The sequence below is a fragment of the Salmo trutta genome, chromosome 16 (genome assembly GCF_901001165.1).
Source record: "Salmo trutta chromosome 16, fSalTru1.1, whole genome shotgun sequence".
NCBI lineage: Eukaryota > Metazoa > Chordata > Actinopteri > Salmoniformes > Salmonidae > Salmo > Salmo trutta.
Window position 1 is genome coordinate 7780104 of NC_042972.1, and position 22164 is coordinate 7802267.

Genomic DNA, 22164 nt, shown 5'->3' on the forward strand with positions numbered 1-22164 from the left:
AGTGGTGATTCCTTATGTAGTGGTGATTCCCTATGTAGTGGCTATTCCCTATGTAATGTTGATTTCCTATGTAATGGCGATTCCCTATGAAAAACCACTGGCACGGGAGAGAGCTGTCCAGAACACGTCCACAAAAAAACATGACTCTTTTTTGGGTGAATTTACCATTTATTGTGCATGTAAAATATAAATAGCTCCAAAAAACGTATTCCTATAGAAAAGGTGCAGAGAGCTGCATTCTATAAGCAGTATCTGTGATACGGTAACAACTAAATGTGCTCTCCCTGTGTTAACCCTTCCTGGTCACCTGTGTTAACCCTTCCTGGTCACCTGTGCTAACCCTTCCTGGTCACCTGTGTTAACCCTTCCTGGTCACCTGTGTTAACCCTTCCTGGTCACCTGTGTTAACCCTTCCTGGTCACCTGTGTTAACCCTTCCTGGTCACCTGTGCTTCCTATATACACACATGACCAGTGACCCATGACCCCAACATATAGTGCCCTCTAGTGTATAAAACAAATAAAAAATAACCCTTGACAGACAACATGATACACAACACATAAATAGGCCAAAACGTCTCCTACACCCTATATAGTGACCTACTTTTGACCAGAGTGCAATTTGGGATGCACCCCTAGGTTTAATGTCATCCGTAAGGTTTTCATGGCCAATCCTTTCAAACCTTTATTGTCTTCTTTTCGAACTGAATCTGTCTGCACGTTTGTGTTCTGTTTCTGAGCCTATACATGGCACGGTGTGTGTGTGTGTGTGTGTGTGTGTGTGTGTGTGTGTGTGTGTGTGTGTGTGTGTGTGTGTGTGTGTGTGTGTGTGTGTGTGTGTGCGTGTGTGTGTGCGTGTGGGTCTGCGATTTGTTCATGTGCACGTGTGTGTGTGTCTGAGATTTGTTCATGTGTGTGTGTGGGTCTTTGATTTGTTCATGTGCACATGTGTGTGTGTGCGTGTGTGTGTGTGTGTGTGTGTGTGTGTGTGTGTGTGTGTGTGTGTGCATGTAGGCTTAGCGCTGTCAGTCTATATGCAGGGAGACAGCATATATGTTTTCCACTTGTGTCCCGGCCGTGACTCTGTGTGATGCTGTATAATGCAGGGTTGATGACTAGCTGGCACACACACACACACACACACACACACACACACACACACACACACACACACACACACACACTCTCTCTACTCCATTGCAGGCCCTCAGATAAATCTCCTTTGGTCATAAGGCCCTCAAGGTCGCCAGGGCTTTTTACCTCTCAATCAATCCCCCAGTCATTCACATACTGTAGCTCTCTGCAGGGCTAGGTGTCTGCAGCCTTTAACCACACACCCAACAGCTAAGAGTCATAGCAGCCCGGTTACACTAGATACACTGCAGTGTTAGACGTTTTTCCAGGTGCCCAGGACATCAGCAGACGCCTTTTTATAGAACTAACATGAATATATTTTATAGAACTAACATTATTAATACATTTTATAGAATTAACATTATTAATATATTTTATAGAACTAACATTATTAATATATTTTATAGAACTAACATTATTAATATATTTTATAGAACTAACATTATTAATATATTTTATAGAATTAACATTATTAATATATTTTATAGAACTAACATTATTAATATATTTTACATAACTGATATTATTAATATATTTTATAGAACTAACATTATTAATATATTTTATAGAACTAACATTATTAATATTTTTATAGAACTAACATGAATACATTTTATAGAACTAACATTATTAATATTTTTATAGAACTAACATGAATATATTTTATAGAACTAACATTAATATATTTTATAGAACTAACATTATTAATATATTTTATAGAACTAACATTATTAATATTTTTATAGAACTAACATTATTAATATATTTTATAGAACTAACATTAATATATTTTATAGAACTAACATTATTAATATATTTTATAGAACTAACATTATTCATATTTTTATAGAACTAACATTATTAATATAATTTATAGAACTAACATTATTAATATTTTTATAGAACTAACATGAATATGTTTTATAGAACTTCTTAGTATTCATATGGTGTAGTATTGTCTGTGTTTCCTCTCCCACCATGTCTGCTGGAACTATGGGAATATGAGAATGACATATATTCTTTGAAAAGTAACTACTACGGTAAACAACACTTTTTGGAATAGCTATATGACATATTTTTAAAAGGGTTGACTTTCCCAGAGTCAGAGACCAGTTTTTATTTAACTAGGCAAGTCAGTTAACCTCTCTTGGGGAGGTGGGACGCTAGAAAAAATCAGAGCGCCAAATTCAAAACCACAAAATGTCATAATTCAAAGTTCTCAAACATACGACTATTTTACACCATTTTAAAGATACATGTCTCCTTAATGTAACCACATTGTCCAATTTCAAAAAGGCTTTACGGCGAAAGCATAAAGTTAGATTATGTTAGGACAGTTCCAACACAAGAAAAACCACACAGCCATTTTCCTAGCAAGGACAGGCGTCACAAAAACCAGAAAACCAGCTAAGATTATGCACTAACCTTTGACGATCTTCATCAGATGACACTCCTAGGACATCATGTTACACCATACATGCATTTTCTGTTCGATCAAGTTGATATTTATATCCAAAGACAGCCTTTTACATTGGCGCATGATGTTCAGAAAATATTTTGCCTCCAATACCGCCGGTGAATCAGCACTACAATTAACAAAAATACTCATCATAAACGTTGATAAAATATTAAACTGTTATTCAAAGAATTATAGATGAACATCTCCTTTATGCAACCACTGTGACAGATTTCACAAAAGCTTCACGGGGAAAGCACACATTGCAATAATCTGAGTACTGCGCTCAGAAAACGACATCAAGCAATACAGATACCCGCCATTTTGGAGTCATTTAAAATCATAAATAGCATTAGAAATATTCACTTACCTTTGTTGATCTTCATCAGAAGGCACTTCCAGGAATCCCAGGTCCAAAATAAATGTTGTTTTGTTCGATAAAGTCCATAATTTATGTCCAAATAGCTCCTTGTTGTTTGCGCGTTCAGTAATCTACTCCAAGTGTAGGAAGCACGGCCAAAATGTCACGACGAAAAGTCAAAAAAAGTTATATTTCCGTTCGTTCAAACATGTCAAACCTTGTATAGCATCAATCTTTAGGGCCTTTTTAACTTAGAACTTCAATAATATTCCAACCGGACGATTCCAATGTCTTGAAAAACGTTTTGGAACACAGCTACCCCTCACATGAATGCGCTCCAATGAAATCATGTGCTTTCCTGAGTCAACAACTTCCAACTTCCTTTGTTGGCTCTCTGTTCACCATAGACGCCTCAAACAACTTTCTAAAGACTGTTGACATCTAGTGGAAGCTTTAGGAAGTGCAAAATGAACCCTAAATCACTGTGTGTTAGATAAGCAATCACTTGAAAATCTACAGCCTCAGATCCTGCACTTCCTGGTTGGATTTTTTTCTCAGGTTTTTGCCTGCCATATGAGTTCTGTTATACTCACAGACATCATTCAAACAGTTTTAGAAAATTACGAGTGTAATTTCTAGTTCCTGGGCCTGAGTAGTAGGCCGTTTAATTCGGGTACATTTTTCGTCCAGCGGTGATAATACTGCCCCCTACCCAAGAGAGGTTAAGAACAGATTCTTATTTTCAACGACAGCCTAGTGGGTTAACTGCCTGTTCAGGGGTAGAACAACAGATTTGTACCTTGTCAGCTCAGGGATTTGAACTTGCAACCTTTTGGTTACTAGTCCAACACTCTAACCACTAGTCTACCCTGCCATTTGAGCGCTCAACACTTAGATAACTACTCTCCTCTTCTTGTACAGTGATGGAACAACACTTCCTGTGATCAGTGTGCTAGCATCCTGGCAGTACTTCTGACATTACCATCCTCCTAATTACTGTGATCATCAACTCTGCCTTCACAGAGAGGAGAGGAGAGGAGAGGAGAGGAGAGGAGAGGAGAGGAGAGGAGAGGAGAGGAAAGGCATTGTCAATACAGCGTGGCTATGCAGAGTTTATTTGACAGAGAGCAGATTCAGGACAGGAGGAGATGAGAGGACAGGAAGAGAGGACAGGAAGACAGGAGAGGACAGGGGGAGAGGAGAGGACAAGAGGAGAGGAGAGGACAGGAGAGGACAGGAGAGGAGAGGAGAGGAGAGGAGGACAAGAGGAGAGGAGAGGAGAGGAGAGGAGAGGAGAGGAGAGGAGAGGATGGTGGGATAAATCAGAGGCGCGTTGTAGCCCTACAGGCAGCCTCTATCGCTCTCTGTCTCTCTCTGTCTCTCTCTCTCTCCACTGTACAGCTCATCTCTTTAAATAGGGTCCAGTGTCACCCTCACTCAGACGTGCCCATCTCGGCAGATTTCCCGCCCCTCCCTCTCTCTCGTTCTCTCTCCCGCCCTCCCCCTGGCATGCTGCTCGCTGGCAGGCAGCATGCCAAGCCGTTATGACATCATCACGGTAATAGAGGCAGCAGCGTCCCCATCAGAATGACAAACAGGAAGTGTTTTTTACAACCACTCGGATTGCCTGTCCGTGAGGTCATCTGCCTGCCGTCCAATGGTGTGAATTAGAGGTTGCTTCCTAAATTGCACCCTATTCCCTATTTAGTGCACTACTTTAGACCAGGGCTGTGATCAAATGTAGTGCACTACTTTTGACCAGGGCACACTATAGGTAATAGTGTTTCATTTGGAACAGAGACTTTTTCTGCCCGACGTCCACTGACGTGATTTAACTCACCGAAGATGGTGCTGCAGGTTGTTTAATTCAAACAGAAGGAGTTACGTCATCAGCTAACTGCTAACCTGGAATCAATCACCAGAGAGTCACCTTGTAAACAAACTAAAATACCAGGCTCTTTCCTGGAAACCCAGGCTCCTTCCTGGAAACCCAGGCTCTCTCCTGGAAACCCAGGCTCTCTCCTGGAAACCCAGGCTCTCTCCTGGAAACCCAGGCTCCTTCCTGGAAACCCAGGCTCTCTCCTGGAAACCCAGGCTCTCTCCTGGAAACCCAGGAAACCCAGGCTCTTTCCTGGAAACCCAGGCTCCTTCCTGGAAACCCAGGCTCTTTCCTGGAAACCCAGGCTCCTTCCTGGAAACCCAGGCTCCTTCCTGGAAACCCAGGCTCCTTCCTGGAAACCCAGGCTCTCTCCTGGAAACCCAGGCTCCTTCCTGGAAACTCAGGCTCTTTCCTGGAAACCCAGGCTCTCTCCTGGAAACCCAGGCTCTCTCCTGGAAACCCAGGCTCCTTCCTGGAAACCCAGGCTCTTTCATGTTAACATCAAACCTCCTGGGCTGCATTTCATTCCATTTCCTCTTCTTTCAGTCACTCTGTTCCCTTCACTGATCTAATGAGGAAACTAGGTGGCTGGTGGAGTTATTGCTCTTATACTTACCCAGTGAACAAGGAAAGAAGGAGTATCTTCTTGGAAGGAAACTCAGCCCAGAATCCTGGTGCCTTGAACAGTAGCTTGGTGTCTGGGCCTTTAGGGGGGGTGACTGAGGGAAGAGAGAAGGGGGAAGGGCACATCTTCCTGGAATGAAACTCGGGCCAGGACTGCCAGGGGGGGGGTCCCATGTAGACTGTGTGTCCTCTAGGATCAATCCCCCTGACACACACACACACACACACGTCCCAGTCTGTGTGTGTTCCTTCAGTAGAGTGCTTACCTCATGCATGACTGATCTATGGCAACTCTCAAGGGGACAGCTCAGCTCCTGGAGGACACATGGACATAAGTCCTACTAGTGTGTGTGTGTGTGTGTGTGTGTGTGTGTGTGTGTGTGTGTGTGTGTGCGTGCTTGCTTGCTTGCTTGTGTGCGTGTGCCCCTGTGTGTGTGCCTACGTTTCGTGTGTGTGTGTGTGTGTGTGTGTGTGTGTGTGTGTGTAAATCTTAACTCCATCCCATCTGAAAGCATTTCAATAATTAATTTCACTGTATGACAGAGTAGCGGTCTGTGGGCCGTGGCTGCTAATAGAAATTCCTTTGTGCTGTGTAACTGCAGCGCTCTGAAGGACACACACAACCACACTTAGAACTAGAGCTGACCCCATTTAGTCGACTGGGCCATTGTTTGGTTGATTTTTTTAGTCGAGTGGTGGGCTCCCGAGTCTAAGGCACTGCATCTCAGTGCTAGAGGCGTCACTACAGACCCTGGTTCTCAGACCCTGGTTCTCAGTGCTCGTCACTACAGACCCTGGTTCTCAGTGCTAGAGGCGTCACTACAGACCCTGGTTAGTCGAGTGGTGGGCTCCCGAGTCTAAGGCACTGCATCTCAGTGCTAGAGGCGTCACTACAGACCCTGGTTCGGTTCCAGGCTGTATCAGAACCGGCCGTGATTGGGAGTCCCATAGGGTGGCGCACAATTGGCACTCCATTGTCGTCCGGGTTTAGCAGTGACAGCTTTAGGCTGTCATTGTAAATAAGAAGTTGTTCTTAACTGACTTGCCTTGTTAAATAAAGGTTAAATTAAATTTTAAAAAAGAATTTAAAAAATGATGGCACACCAGACGCCTATCTGATTCACGCCTGTCTGATTCACGTCTGTCTGATTCACGTCTGTCTGATTCACGCTTATCGGATTCACCCCTGTCTGATTCACGCCTGTCTGATTCACACCTGTTTGATTCACGCCTGTCTGATTCACGCCTGTCTGATTCACACCTGTATGATTCACGTATATCTGATTCACGCCTGTCTGGGGATGCCACAACAGTATCAACAGTAGTACATTTAACGTTTATTCTCATTATTTCTAATCTACAATGTTTGTTTGGTTATGGTTATTTCTGTTCAGTGCTCTGCCTGTCATTCAATATATTATTATTATTACAGTCTTACCGTTGTCATTGTTTGTTTGGCTTATTTCATTCCATTTACGACTTGTCAATTTATTCATTGTCTTTTGTTTGGAGCGCTCCTGTCAATCTTGAGTACAGACCTCACCTGATTACTCATAGAAGTAGCCCTAGGCTACCTGTCCTGATTACTCATAGAAGTATCCCTAGGCTACCTGGCCTGATTACTCATAGAAGTAGCCCAAGGCTACCTGGCCCTGATTACACATAGAAGTAGCCCTAGGCTATCTGGCCTGATTACACATAGAAGTAGCCCTAGGCTACCTGGCCTGATTACACATAGAAGTATCCCTAGGCTACCTGGCCCTGATTACACATAGAAGTAGCCCTAGGCTACCTGGCCTGATTACTCATAGAAGTAGCCCTAGGCTACCTGACCTCATTACACATAGAAGTAGCCCTAGGCTACCTGGCCCTGATTACACATAGAAGTAGCCCTAGGCTACCTGGCCTGATTACACATAGAAGTATCCCTAGGCTACCTGGCCTGATTACACATAGAAGTATCCCTAGGCTACCTGGCCTGATTACTCATAGAAGTAGCCCTAGGCTACCTGGCCCTGATTACACATAGAAGTAGCCCTAGGCTACCTGGCCTGATTACTCATAGAAGTAGCCCTAGGCTACCTGGCCCTGATTACTCATAGAAGTAGCCCTAGGCTACCTGGCCTGATTACACATAGAAGTATCCCTAGGCTACCTTGCCTGCGTGCAAATCTAGGCCTATAAATGTTCCCATTTGGGGATCTGATACTGTTTATGATTGTCTTGGATAACCACTCAGAATGAAAGGGGAAACATGTCATGTCTGATGGAAACCTCATAAAATAGGTCTACCTGATTACTTCTTGTTCCTTGGGCAAATAGCCTACAGCTGTGTCTGTCTGTCCAGAGCTCACTGGCACAAGAACCTCTGAGGGTCCAGAATATTTTATACAATGTTGCAAGCTTGCTGGCAGGAGCTTCAGGCAGGACCAAGTTAATAGTTGATATAATGTTTTAAGTTCCTTGCAGACAGGCCATGTGTAGCCAATGTGATTTATACAATATTTATTTGTAATCTGTATATTTTTTCACCTGCATGCCGCAATGTTTTTATTTGTAACTTTTTTCACATATTTGCAATGGTAATTAATAGAAGTTACTTTTATGTTTGTATCATTTTCATTTAGATAATGTTAATTAATCACATTACATACATTTTGAGATATGAAGACTTTATTAGAAATTAAATGAAACTGTTCCACGAAAATGTGTGTATGAAATGTGATATAACTGGCACGCAGATCAGTAGAATTGGTTGGATAACTTGGCGCTCCAAATGGAAAAGGTTGCCGACCACTGGTGTAGCCTATTACCAGCAGCTTCAGGAGGGTAATGGCAGAATCAGCGAAGGCCAGCAGCAGGAAGAGCAGGCTCAGGAACAGGTTTATTTCTTCTGGTTAGGCTATATTGATCTCTGATTCCCTCTTACGTCATTTGTGTGTCTTTTTTTTGTAATCGCTGAGCTTAAAGCATCAGACAAGCTCAGTGGCCTACATATAGTTGATTTTATTCAAACATAGGCTGCATCTATATTTGGAAAAATGCACGTTCAGACATTTCGACCGATCAAAGAAAGGACAAAAGTACAGACGGCTCTCGGTCGACCAATATTTTTTGGGGGTCGTGGACAGCCCTACTTAGGACACACACATTCACACACTCAGGATACACACACACCTACACACACACATACACACTCTCAGCACACACACTCAGCACCCACACAAATCACACACAAACACTCTACCTTCACCCCCCCTCCTCGAGTAATGAGGAGGGGGGGGGGGTTAATTGTATAGAGATACCTCCTGTCTTCAGACGCATATAGAGATACCTCCTGTCTTCAGACATATAGAGATACCTCCTGTCTTCAGACACATATAGAGATACCTCCTGTCTTCAGACACATAGAGATACCTCCTGTCTTCAAATGCATATAGAGATACCTCCTGTCTTCAGATGCATATAGAGATACCTCCTGTCTTCAGACACATATTGAGATACCTCCTGTCTTCCTTAAAGCATGTTTTATATTTATTCGATGTATTATTTAACCTTTATTTAACCTTTATTTAACTAGGCAAAACAGTTAAGAACAAATTATTTTTTACAGTGACGACCTACCCCGTGCCAACCCGGAATACGCCTGGTCAATTGTGAGTCTCCCTATGGTAACAGCCATATTATCCACATAAAACAACGGTGACTATTAGGATTGTAGGGTTGTGGCACTCTGACCACGGCCTTGGTAGATCACTTTCACACTATTGGTGGATCCCTTTCACACTATTGGTGGATCCCTTTCACGCTATTGGTGGATCCCTTTCACACTATTGGTGGATCCCTTTCACGCTATTAGTGGATCCCTTTCACACTATTGGTGGATCCCTTTCACACTATTAGTGGGTCCCTTTCACGCTATTGGTGGATCCCTTTCACACTATTGATGGATCCCTTTCACACTACTGGTGGATCCCTTTCACGCTATTGGTGGATCCCTTTCACACTATTGATGGATCCCTTTCACACTATTGGTGGATCCCTTTCACACTATTAGTGGATCCCTTTCACACTATTGGTGAAGCCCTTTCACACTATTGGTGAAGCCCTTTCACACTATTGGTGGATCCCTTTCACGCTATTGGTGGATCCCTTTCACACTATTGGTGGATCCCTTTCACACTATTGGTCGATCCCTTTCACACTATTGGTGGATCCCTTTCACACTATTGGTCGATCCCTTTCACACTATTGGTGGAGCCCTTTCACACAGTTGTGCTTAATATTTTCCTTTCTAGCTGACGGATGATACATAACCCGGCCAGTAACCGTAGTAACCTTAGTGTAGTGTAGACAGGGAAATGTGCCAGAGACTGCCTGGCTGGACTGACTAACTGACTGTGGAGCATGCAGAGGGGAGGGGGGAGGAGAGGAGAGGAGAGGAGAGGAGAGGAGAGGAGAGGAGAGGGAGGGGGAAGGGGGGCAGGAGAGCAGAGGGGAGAGTAGAGGAGATGGGAAGAGGAGAAAAGAAAAAGAAGAGGGGAGGAGAGGAGAGGATCGAAAAGGAGAGGAGAGGGGAGATCTGTGAGGCCTTGACAGGCAGGCTGTGCGGCCGTGCGTGATACATGAACTGTGCACGCTATGCTTCAGGGACAAACAGAAAACAACACAGCCCTATGCAAATGGTGCCGGTGGGCTGGAGCAGGAGCGATGGTTTAGAGAGTGTAATGGACGAGGGATGGAGGGTTCCATATGTATGTTGATACTAGTGCCGTTGCTACTTTACCCTTCATACTATGGTGTTACTACGGCTGTTAATAACCTGTTACTAGGGCTGTTTCTAGGGCTGTTATTAGGGCTGTTAATGGGGCTGTTACTAGGTCTATTACTAAGGCTGTTTTAGGCTGTTACTAGGGCTGTTACTAGGGCTGTTACTAGGGATGTTATTAGGGATGTTATTAGGGCTGTTACTAGGGCTGTTACTAGGGCTGTTACTAGGGCTGTTACTAGGGATGTTACTAGGGCTGTTACTAGGGATGTTACTAGGGCTGTTACTAGGGATGTTACTAGGGCTGTTACTAGGACTGTTACTAGGGCTGTTACTAGGGATGTTATTAGGGCTGTTATTAGGGATGTTACTAGGGCTGTCACTAGGACTGTTATTAGGGATGTTACTAGGGCTGTCACTAGGACTGTTACTAGGGCTGTTACTAGGGATGTTACTAGGGCTGTTACTAGGGCTGTTACTAGGGATGTTACTAGGGCTGTTACTAGGGATGTTACTAGGGCTGTTACTAGGGATGTTACTAGGGCTGTTACTAGGACTGTTACTAGGGCTGTTACTAGGGATGTTATTAGGGCTGTTACTAGGGCTGTTACTAGGGCTGTTACTAGGGCTGTTACTAGGGATGTTACTAGGGCTGTTACTAGGGATGTTACTAGGGCTGTTACTAGGACTGTTACTAGGGCTGTTACTAGGGATGTTATTAGGGCTGTTATTAGGGATGTTACTAGGGCTGTCACTAGGACTGTTACTAGGGCTGTTACTTAGGCTGTTACTTAGGCTGTTACCAGGGCTGTTACTAGGGATGTTACTAGGGCTGTTACTAGGGCTGTTACTAGGGCTGTTACTAGGGCTGTTACTAGGGATGTTACTAGGGCTGTTACTAGGGATGTTACTAGGGCTGTTACTAGGACTGTTACTAGGGCTGTTACTAGGGCTGTTACTAGGGATGTTATTAGGGCTGTTACTAGGGCTGTTACTAGGGCTGTTACTAGGGATGTTACTAGGGCTGTTACTAGGGATGTTACTAGGGATGTTACTAGGACTGTTACTAGGGCTGTTACTAGGGATGTTATTAGGGCTGTTATTAGGGATGTTACTAGGGCTGTCACTAGGACTTTTACTAGGGCTGTTACTTAGGCTGTTACTTAGGCTGTTACCAGGGCTGTTACGAGGGCTGTTACTAGGACTGTTATTAGGGCTGTTACTTAGGCTGTTACCAGGGCTGTTACTAGGACTGTTATTAGGACTGTTAGTAGGCTGTTAATAGGCTGTTACGAGGTCTGTTACTAGGTCTGTTACTAGGGCTGTTACTTAGGCTGTTACCAGGGCTGTTACTAGGCTGTTACGAGGACTGTTATTAGGACTGTTACTAGGACTGTTACTAGGACTGTTATTAGGACTGTTACTAGGGATGTTACTAGGACTGTTATTAGGACTGTTACTAGGTCTGTTACTAGGGATGTTACTAGGACTGTTATTAGGACTGTTACTAGGTCTGTTACTAGGGCTGTTACTTAGGGTGTTACCAGGGCTGTTACTAGGACTGTTACTAGGGATGTTACTAGGGCTGTTACTAGGGAGGTTATTGGGGCTGTTATTAGGGCTGTTACTCGGCTGTTATTAGGGCTGTTGCTAGGGATGTTACTAGGACTGTTACTAGGGCTGTTACTAGGACTGTTATTAGGACTGTTACTAGGGATGTTACTAGGACTGTTATTAGGACTGTTACTAGGCTTTTACTAGGGATGTTACTTGGGCTGTTACTAGGGAGGTTATTAGGGCTGTTACTCGGCTGTTATTAGGGCTGTTGCTAGGGATGTTACTAGGGCTGTTACTAGGGCTGTTAATAGGGCTGTTACTAGGACTGTTACTCGGGCTGTTACTAGGACTGTTACTCGGGCTGTTACTTAGGCTGTTACCAGGGCTGTTACTAGGCTGTTAATAGGGCTGTTAATAGGCTGTTACTAGGGCTGTTACTAGGACTGTTATTAGGACTGTTACTAGGGATGTTACCAGGGCTGTTACCAGTGAAATGCTTACTTACCAACAGTGCAATTAAAAAAATAAAAAGGTATTAGGTGAATAATAGGTAAGTAAAGAAATAAAAACAACAGTAAAAAGACAGTGAAAGATAACAGTAGCGAGGCTTTAACAGTAGCGAGGCTATATACAGTAGAGAGGCTACATACAGACACCAGTTAGTCGGGCTGATTGAGGTAGTATGTACATGTAGATATGATTAAAGTGACTGAAATAAAGGGCTGGTCTATAAACACTGTCCTACTCTGTAGAATTAGAGAGGGGTGAGAGGATAATTACTCGACATGTATTTCTGATAAACCCTAGAAACACCATGTGACCAAGGCTTGGTCCTGTGTGCCAGCTAGCATCACATTTGTGACCTACTTTCAAGGAGAACTGTGTTTTGGGGAAGTGTGTGTGTGTGTGTGTGTGTGTGTGTGTGTGTGTGTGTGTGTGTGTGTGTGTGTGTGTGTGTGTGTATATGTGTGTTTCCCAGCAGCAGAATATTACCCTGTAAACACAAACACACACACACTCTCTCTCACACACACACACACTCCCTCCTCCCACAGCTGCAGTTCCTCAGGCATGACAATTGAGTCTCTAATTACTGTAACCATGCTTCTGGCAGACAGGCAGTCTTAGGCTGACACACACACACACACACACACACACACACCACACCACACCACACCACAGGAGGTTAGTGGTATCTTAAGTAGGGAGGACAGGCTCGTGGTAATGACTGGAGCAGAATCAGTGGAATGGTATCAAATACATCAAACACATGGTTTCCTTGTGTTTGACGCCGTTCAATTTGCTCTGTTCCAGACGTTATTATGAGCCGTCCTCCCCTCACCAGCCTCCACTGACACACACAGTATCTTAGCTGAGACACGAAGACGAATGTCTAAATGTTTCTCACCAGACAGATGCGAAGAGGATGAGTCATACAGACACATACAGAGATGTCGTTTTTTGCTTTTCTGCCATGTGTGTGATGACTGTGCAGGGGCTTTTAAGCGTCTACCAGGCGAGTGGCATGTTCAAGCCAGAAGCTGATTTAATGCTCACTTAAGCTTTTGACAGATTCTCAATTAAGTTTTTTAAATTAGAGTGCTGATTTGATGTGCTAGCTCCTGATACTTGGCAATCATATTAATGTTCACAGTCTTGATTGAACCTTTTGTGTTGCACAGCCTATATATATATATATATATATATATATATATATATATATATATATATATATATATATATATATATACCTAGATGGTTAAATCCTCCGTCCAACGCGAGTTTGGGCCAGGAGCAGGGAGGGGTTCCTGAGGGTGAGCTGGTGGAAGTTCCGGCTGGCTGTGGCTCCACGACTGGAGCGGAAGTCTCCTAAACTATGGCTAGTCAAGGCTCTGGCTGAGAGGGTGTACAGACCTTGGTGTGGTGGACTGTGCACACTGGAGTTGTCTTCATCTGCTGGGGAGCTAGGCCGCTCTGGAGAGCAGAAGCGGACCGGATTCTTCCGTACCTCCGGCCCGGGGTGACCTAGAGGCACATCGGTTGGGAAAGCAGCTGGGCCACCTCATTGTGGAAGTCCCAACGGACCCATGTAGGTAGCGAATGCACTGGCCAGGGAGGCCTGAAGTAGAGTCTGTTAGGGGAGCAGCTGGGCCGACTCAGAGGTATGAATTAGAGTCTGTTAGGGGAGCAGCTGGGCCGACTCTGAGAGGTATGAAGTAGAGTCTGTTAGGGGAGCAGCTGGGCCGACTCTGAGAGGTATGAAGTAGAGTCTGTTAGGGGAGCAGCTGGGCCGACTCTGAGAGGTATGAAGTAGAGTCTGTTAGGGGGGCAGCTGGGCCGACTCTGAGAGGTATGAAGTAGAGTCTGTTAGGGGAGCAGCTGGGCCGACTCTGAGAGGTATGAAGTAGAGTCTGTTAGGGGAGCAGCTGGGCCGACTCTGAGAGGTATGAAGTAGAGTCTGTTAGGGGAGCAGCTGGGCCGACTCTGAGAGGTATGAAGTAGAGTCTGTAGGGGGGCAGCTGGGCCGACTCTGAGAGGTATGAAGTAGAGTCTGTTGGGGGAGCAGCTGGGCCGACTCTGAGAGGTATGAAGTAGAGTCTGTTAGGGGAGCAGCTGGGCCGACTCTGAGAGGTATGAAGTAGAGTCTGTTAGGGGAGCAGCTGGGCCGACTCTGAGAGGTATGAAGTAGAGTCTGTTAGGGGAGCAGCTGGGCCGACTCTGAGAGGTATGAAGTAGAGTCTGTTAGGGGAGCAGCTGGGCCGACTCTGAGAGGTATGAAGTAGAGTCTGTTAGGGGAGCAGCTGGGCCGACTCTGAGAGGTATGAAGTAGAGTCTGTTAGGGGAGCAGCTGGGCCGACTCTGAGAGGTATGAAGTAGAGTCTGTTAGGGGAGCAGCTGGGCCGACTCTGAGAGGTATGAAGTAGAGTCTGTTAGGGGAGCAGCTGGGCCGACTCTGAGAGGTATGAAGTAGAGTCTGTTAGGGAGCAGCTGGGCCGACTCTGAGAGGTATGAAGTAGAGTCTGTTAGGGGAGTAGCTGGGCCGACTCTGAGAGGTATGAAGTAGAGTCTGTTAGGGGAGCAGCTGGGCCGACTCTGAGAGGTATGAAGTAGAGTCTGTTAGGGGGGCAGCTGGGCCGACTGAGAGGTATGAATTAGAGTCTGTTAGGGGAGCAGCTGGGCCGACTCTGAGAGGTATGAAGTAGAGTCTGTTAGGGGAGCAGCTGGGCCGACTCTGAGAGGTATGAAGTAGAGTCTGTTAGGGGAGCAGCTGGGCCGACTCTGAGAGGTATGAAGTAGAGTCTGTTAGGGGAGCAGCTGGGCCGACTCTGAGAGGTATGAAGTAGAGTCTGTTAGGGGAGCAGCTGGGCCGACTCTGAGAGGTATGAAGTAGAGTCTGTTAGGGGAGCAGCTGGGCCGACTCTGAGAGGTATGAATTAGAGTCTGTTAGGGGAGCAGCTGGGCCGACTCTGAGAGGTATGAAGTAGAGTCTGTTAGGGGAGCAGCTGGGCCGACTCTGAGAGGTATGAAGTAGAGTCTGTTAGGGGAGCAGCTGGGCCGACTCTGAGAGGTATGAAGTAGAGTCTGTTAGGGGGGCAGCTGGGCCGACTCTGAGAGGTATGAAGTAGAGTCTGTTAGGGGAGCAGCTGGGCCGACTCTGAGAGGTATGAAGTAGAGTCTGTTAGGGGAGCAGCTGGGCCGACTCTGAGAGGTATGAAGTAGAGTCTGTTAGGGGAGCAGCTGGGCCGACTCTGAGAGGTATGAAGTAGAGTCTGTTAGGGGGGCAGCTGGGCCGACTCTGAGAGGTATGAAGTAGAGTCTGTTGGGGGAGCAGCTGGGCCGACTCTGAGAGGTATGAAGTAGAGTCTGTTAGGGGAGCAGCTGGGCCGACTCTGAGAGGTATGAAGTAGAGTCTGTTAGGGGAGCAGCTGGGCCGACTCTGAGAGGTATGAAGTAGAGTCTGTTAGGGGAGCAGCTGGGCCGACTCTGAGAGGTATGAAGTAGAGTCTGTTAGGGGAGCAGCTGGGCCGACTCTGAGAGGTATGAAGTAGAGTCTGTTAGGGGAGCAGCTGGGCCGACTCTGAGAGGTATGAAGTAGAGTCTGTTAGGGGAGCAGCTGGGCCGACTCTGAGAGGTATGAAGTAGAGTCTGTTAGGGGAGCAGCTGGGCCGACTCTGAGAGGTATGAAGTAGAGTCTGTTAGGGGAGCAGCTGGGCCGACTCTGAGAGGTATGAAGTAGAGTCTGTTAGGGGAGTAGCTGGGCCGACTCTGAGAGGTATGAAGTAGAGTCTGTTAGGGGAGCAGCTGGGCCGACTCTGAGAGGTATGAAGTAGAGTCTGTTAGGGGAGCAGCTGGGCCGACTCTGAGAGGTATGAAGTAGAGTCTGTTAGGGGAGCAGCTGGGCCGACTCTGAGAGGTATGAAGTAGAGTCTGTTAGGGGAGTAGCTGGGCCGACTCTGAGAGGTATGAAGTAGAGTCTGTTAGGGGAGCAGCTGGGCCGACTCTGAGAGGTATGAAGTAGAGTCTGTTAGGGGAGTAGCTGGGCCGACTCTGAGAGGTATGAAGTAGAGTCTGTTAGGGGGGCAGCTGGGCCGACTCTGAGAGGTATGAAGTAGAGTCTGTTAGGGGAGTAGCTGGGCCGACTCTGAGAGGTATGAAGTAGAGTCTGTTAGGGGAGCAGCTGGGCCGACTCTGAGAGGTATGAAGTAGAGTCTGTTAGGGGGGCAGCTGGGCCGACTGAGAGGTATGAATTAGAGTCTGTTAGGGGAGCAGCTGGGCCGACTCTGAGAGGTATGAAGTAGAGTCTGTTAGGGGAGCAGCTGGGCCGACTCTGAGAGGTATGAAGTAGAGTCTGTTAGGGGAGCAGCTGGGCCGACTCTGAGAGGTATGAAGTAGAGTCTGTTAGGGGAGCAGCTGGGCCGACTCTGAGAGGTATGAAGTAGAGTCTGTTAGGGGAGCAGCTGGGCCGACTCTGAGAGGTATGAAGTAGAGTCTGTTAGGGGAGCAGCTGGGCCGACTCTGAGAGGTATGAATTAGAGTCTGTTAGGGGAGCAGCTGGGCCGACTCTGAGAGGTATGAAGTAGAGTCTGTTAGGGGAGCAGCTGGGCCGACTCTGAGAGGTATGAAGTAGAGTCTGTTAGGGGAGCAGCTGGGCCGACTCTGAGAGGTATGAAGTAGAGTCTGTTAGGGGGGCAGCTGGGCCGACTCTGAGAGGTAGGAAGTAGAGTCTGTTAGGGGAGCAGCTGGGCCGACTCTGAGAGGTATGAAGTAGAGTCTGTTAGGGGAGCAGCTGGGCCGACTCTGAGAGGTATGAAGTAGAGTCTGTTAGGGGAGCAGCTGGGCCGACTCTTAGAGGTATGAGGTGGAGTCTGTTAGGGGAGCAGCTGGGCCGACTCTGAGAGGTATGAAGTAGAGTCTGTTAGGGGAGCAGCTGGGCCGACTCTGAGAGGTATGAAGTAGAGTCTGTTAGGGGAGCAGCTGGGCCGACTCTGAGAGGTATGAAGTAGAGTCTGTTAGGGGAGCAGCTGGGCCGACTCTGAGAGGTATGAAGTAGAGTCTGTTAGGGGGGCAGCTGGGCCGACTGAGAGGTATGAAGTAGAGTCTGTTAGGGGAGCAGCTGGGCCGACTCTGAGAGGTATGAAGTAGAGTCTGTTAGGGGAGCAGCTGGGCCGACTCTGAGAGGTATGAAGTAGAGTCTTTTAGGGGAGCAGCTGGGCCGACTCTGAGAGGTATGAAGTAGAGTCTGTTAGGGGAGCAGCTGGGCCGACTCTGAGAGGTATGAAGTAGAGTCTGTTAGGGGAGCAGCTGGGCCGACTCTGAGAGGTATGAAGTAGAGTCTGTTAGGGGAGCAGCTGGGCCGACTCTGAGAGGTATGAATTAGAGTCTGTTAGGGGAGCAGCTGGGCCGACTCTGAGAGGTATGAAGTAGAGTCTGTTAGGGGGGCAGCTGGGCCGACTCTGAGAGGTAGGAAGTAGAGTCTGTTAGGGGAGCAGCTGGGCCGACTCTGAGAGGTATGAAGTAGAGTCTGTTAGGGGAGCAGCTGGGCCGACTCTGAGAGGTATGAAGTAGAGTCTGTTAGGGGAGCAGCTGGGCCGACTCTGAGAGGTAGGAAGTAGAGTCTGTTAGGGGAGCAGCTGGGCCGACTCTGAGAGGTATGAAGTAGAGTCTGTTAGGGGAGCAGCTGGGCCGACTCTGAGAGGTATGAAGTAGAGTCTGTTAGGGGGGCAGCTGGGCCGACTCTGAGAGGTAGGAAGTAGAGTCTGTTAGGGGAGCAGCTGGGCCGACTGAGAGGTATGAAGTAGAGTCTGTTAGGGGAGCAGCTGGGCCGACTCTGAGAGGTATGAAGTAGAGTCTGTTAGGGGGGCAGCTGGGCCGACTCTGAGAGGTATGAAGTAGAGTCTGTTAGGGGAGCAGCTGGGCCGACTCTGAGAGGTATGAATTAGAGTCTGTTAGGGGAGCAGCTGGGCCGACTCTGAGAGGTATGAAGTAGAGTCTGTTAGGGGAGCAGCTGGGCCGACTCTGAGAGGTATGAAGTAGAGTCTGTTAGGGGAGCAGCCCTGAAGTCTGGGAGTATCGCCTATGGTGGGACTTCCGTGGCGGATCATAGAGCGGTGACAATCAGGAGACGGTGCTTCCACGGCGGTGACTCAGGCCGGGAGGGCCTAGAGTACATCCTCCTGATCTCTTCCTGCTCATGACGCAGGTTCTCATATTCCCTCAGAAGCTCCCAACTGGTGAGGGTGTGGCCACCCGTTTACTACTGAGGAGGCCTGGAGCAGGGCTGGTCGTCTGTAGGATAACTCGTCTGCATCCTGGGGCGTGGAAACAACTCCTCTTCAGTTTACTGCAACATCTTCTCTGTAGCTAGGTCAGAATCCAGCTCGAAGGACCATGTAAAAACAGCTAACTGGAGCTCGTCTGAGCCGTCGGCTGTGAATGCCCTCACCCGCTAGTACTTTATGCTGATTAGGAGATGATTGTGGACTACAGGAAAAGGAGGACTGAGCACGCCCCCCATTCTCATCAACGGGTCTGTAGTGGAGCAGGTTGAGAGCTTCAAGTTCCTTGGTGTCCACATCACAAACAAACGATCATGGTCCAAACACACTAAGACAGTCGTGAAGAGGGCACGACAAACCATATTGCCTCTCAGGAGAAAAAAAAAAATGTGGCATGGGTCCTCAGATCCTCAACAGATTCTACAGCTGCACCATCGAGAGCATCCTGACTGGTTGCATCACTGCCTGGTATGGTAACTGCTCGGCCTTTGACCACAAGGCACTACAGAGGGTAGTGCGTACGGCCCAGTACATCACTGGGGCCAAGCTTCCTGCCATCCAGGACCTCTATACCAGGCGGTGTCAGAGGAAAGCCCTAAAAATTGTCAAAGACTCCAGCCACCCTAGTCATAGACTGTTCTCTCTGCTACCGCACGGCAAGAGGAACCGGAGTGCCAATTCTAGGTCCAAGAGGCTTCTTAACAGTTTCTACCCCCAAACCATAAGACTTCTAAACAGGTAACCAAATGGCTACCCAGACCCGTCTTTTATGCTGCTGCTACTCTCTGTTGATTATCTATGCATAGTCACTAACTCTACCTACATGTACATATTACCTCAATTACCTCGACTAAACGGTTCCCTCGCAAATTGACTCTCTACCGGTACCTCCTGTATATAGCCTCGCTTGTTATTTTACTGCTGCTCTTTAATTATTTGTTACTTTTATTTTCTATTTTTTACTTATTTTTTTTCTTAACACTTCTTAAAGCATTGTTGGTTAAGGGCTTGTAAGTAAGCATTTCACTGTAACGTCTACACCTTGTTGTATTTCGGCGCATGTGACAAATAAAATTTGATTTCACATTTTATTTGATTGTTAAGGTTCTGACTTGCTACAGGCTGTCCGGTTAGAACAAGACAGTTGTGTCCACATCCAGAGTTGTATCATGTCTTAGGTGACCTGCACACACACACACACACACACACACACACACACACACACACACACATACACACACACACACACACACCCTAGAAGAAGTCTTTGTGATTCTATAAGGAAAGGAAAATATATGTACATATTAACAGCTGTAATGCAGCTATACAATTAGCACCTTAGACTACATAGCCTAGATAGCATATCACTGCAGACACATATTCACACAGCTACAGATAGGATGTCAACGTCTTGGCGGAGAGAGAGTCTAATTACTGCTGCCAGTCACGACTTGTGACCTTTTCTCTCCAGCCAGCTAGAGATCTTATGTAATAGGCCGTAAATCAAGTGTGTATGTGGAAGTAGACCAGGCCATCTAGAATCATCTTCTACTGGCTTCACTTTTCTTGCACGTAACACGACTCGAACAGTAGCATTAGCATGCCCATAATAACAGCTACGAACATGCAATTATTACAGTAGCTGGCAATTCTCTACTTAGACAATAGTATGCATTACCTTAACAGGTAAGCAATGCTAACCGCTGGCGACAGAACACTAAGTTACATATTTAACAAGATAACCAAGGTTTCAGTAGCATGTATTGATCATCAGAAACTATCCCCAACAACACTTCTAGAAAAAAACACTGAAAACTTGGTCCCCAGCCAAACTTGGCGTCCTCATTGGCCAAAGACGATAACCACTCTGAGCTAGAGAGGGAGGGGCCAGAGTCCACATGTCCACATGTCCATGAAACCTGGCAGTGATTATAGAGCTGAGAAGGGGATAAATCACACTAACGAGACTGTGGGGAAAGTCACATGCACAGGCATGGCCTTTTTTATACATTGTGTTCCTTGTTCCCGTCGTTATGTAGAAGTGTTTGAAAAGATAGGCTCTGGGTACAATGAGCTAAATTGTGTTGTTAACAACGACCTGTTTCTCTGACAACGACCTGTTTCTCTAACAATGACCTGTTTCTCTAACAACGACCTGTTTCTCTGACAACGACCTGTTTCTCTAACAATGGCCTCTTTTCTCAAACAATGACCTGTTTCTCTAACAACGACACATTTCTCTGACAATGAATCACTACTCGAACAATGACCTGTTTCTCTAACAATGACCTGTTCTCTAACAACCTGTTTCTCTAACGACCTGTTTCTCTAACGACCTGTTTCTCTAACAACCTGTTTCTCTAACAATGACCTGTTTCTCTAACAACCTGTTTCTCTAACAATGACCTGTTTCTCGAACAATGACCTGTTTCTCAGACAACGACCTGTTTCTCAGACAACGACCTGTTTCTCAGACAATGACCTGTTTCTCTAACAATTACCTGTTTCTCTAAAAACTACACATTTCTCTAACAATGAACTGCTACTAACAACAACCTGTTTCTCGAACAATTACATGTTTCTCCGACAATGACTTGTTTCTCTAACAACGACCTGTTTCTCTGAAAATGACCTGTTTCTCTAACAACAACCTGTTTCTCTGAAAATGACCTGTTTCTCTAACAACAACCTGTTTCTCTGAAAATGACCTGATTCTCTAACAATACCTGTTTCTCTAAAAACAACCTGTTTCTCTAACAACAAGCTGTTTCTCTGAAGCTTGTTGCTGACGTACTGTACTGTATACAGCCATTCTTTGGTTTCAGTTGTATCACGTATACGGGTGAACCATTTCCTTTTTCGAAAATTATACAATTGTTACGTTTTCTGGGATAACTCAAAATAATAATCAATAAACAATAATCGCTATAATCAAGAATAACAATGTTGTATTGTTAATGTCCCTCTTCCCAGAGAGCTGTGAGCAGAGAGACCCCGCCCCCCATTTCACTCCCTTCAATAATCAATAATCACTATAATCAATAATAACAAAGTGTTGTACTTCCTGTGTGTTCCTACAGAGAGCTGTGAGAAGAGAGAGAACCTCTCCCTTCACCCTGAGAGTCTGTCTGTCTGTCTGCAGAGCATCTTTCATGCGTCTCCTTGTGTCTCAGTCTCACATCAACATGAACTGTGAACAGGACTTTGGAGAGGGGGGCATGAACGTCACCCTTACGCTACGGCTCCTCATGCACGGAAAGGTAGGTCTGTCTGCTTGCCTTAGATGATGACACACATGTGGCCAGGGGTGGACTTGGTCTAGTGGTCTAGTGGTCTAGTGGCTGTCTGGGGTGGTCTAGTGGCTGTCTGGGGTGTTCTAGTGGTCTGGTGGCTGTCTGGAGTGGTCTAGTGGCTGTCTGGGGTGGTCTAGTGGCTGTCTGGGGTGGTCTAGTGGCTGTCTGGGGTAGTCTAGTGGCTGTCTGGAGTGGTCTAGTGATCTAGTGGCTGTCTGGGGTGGTCTAGTGATCTGGTGGCTGTCTGGGGTGGTCTAGTGTTCTAGTGGCTGTCTGGGGTGGTCTAGTGGCTGTCTGGGGCGGTCTAGTGATCTAGT

At 46.4% G+C, this 22164-nt stretch overlaps 1 protein-coding gene across 3 annotated transcripts in view; it reads left to right on the forward strand.

Annotated features, from left to right (window-relative positions):
• Positions 1 to 22164, forward strand: part of pcbp4 (poly(rC) binding protein 4) — a 129890-nt gene that overhangs the window by 57645 nt on the left and 50081 nt on the right. For all 3 annotated transcript variants that reach the window (XM_029692883.1, XM_029692882.1, XM_029692881.1), the window contains exon 2: positions 21635 to 21814. In XM_029692883.1, coding sequence (XP_029548743.1) covers positions 21635 to 21814 — 180 coding nt within the window. The remainder of the gene's footprint in view (positions 1 to 21634; positions 21815 to 22164) is intronic.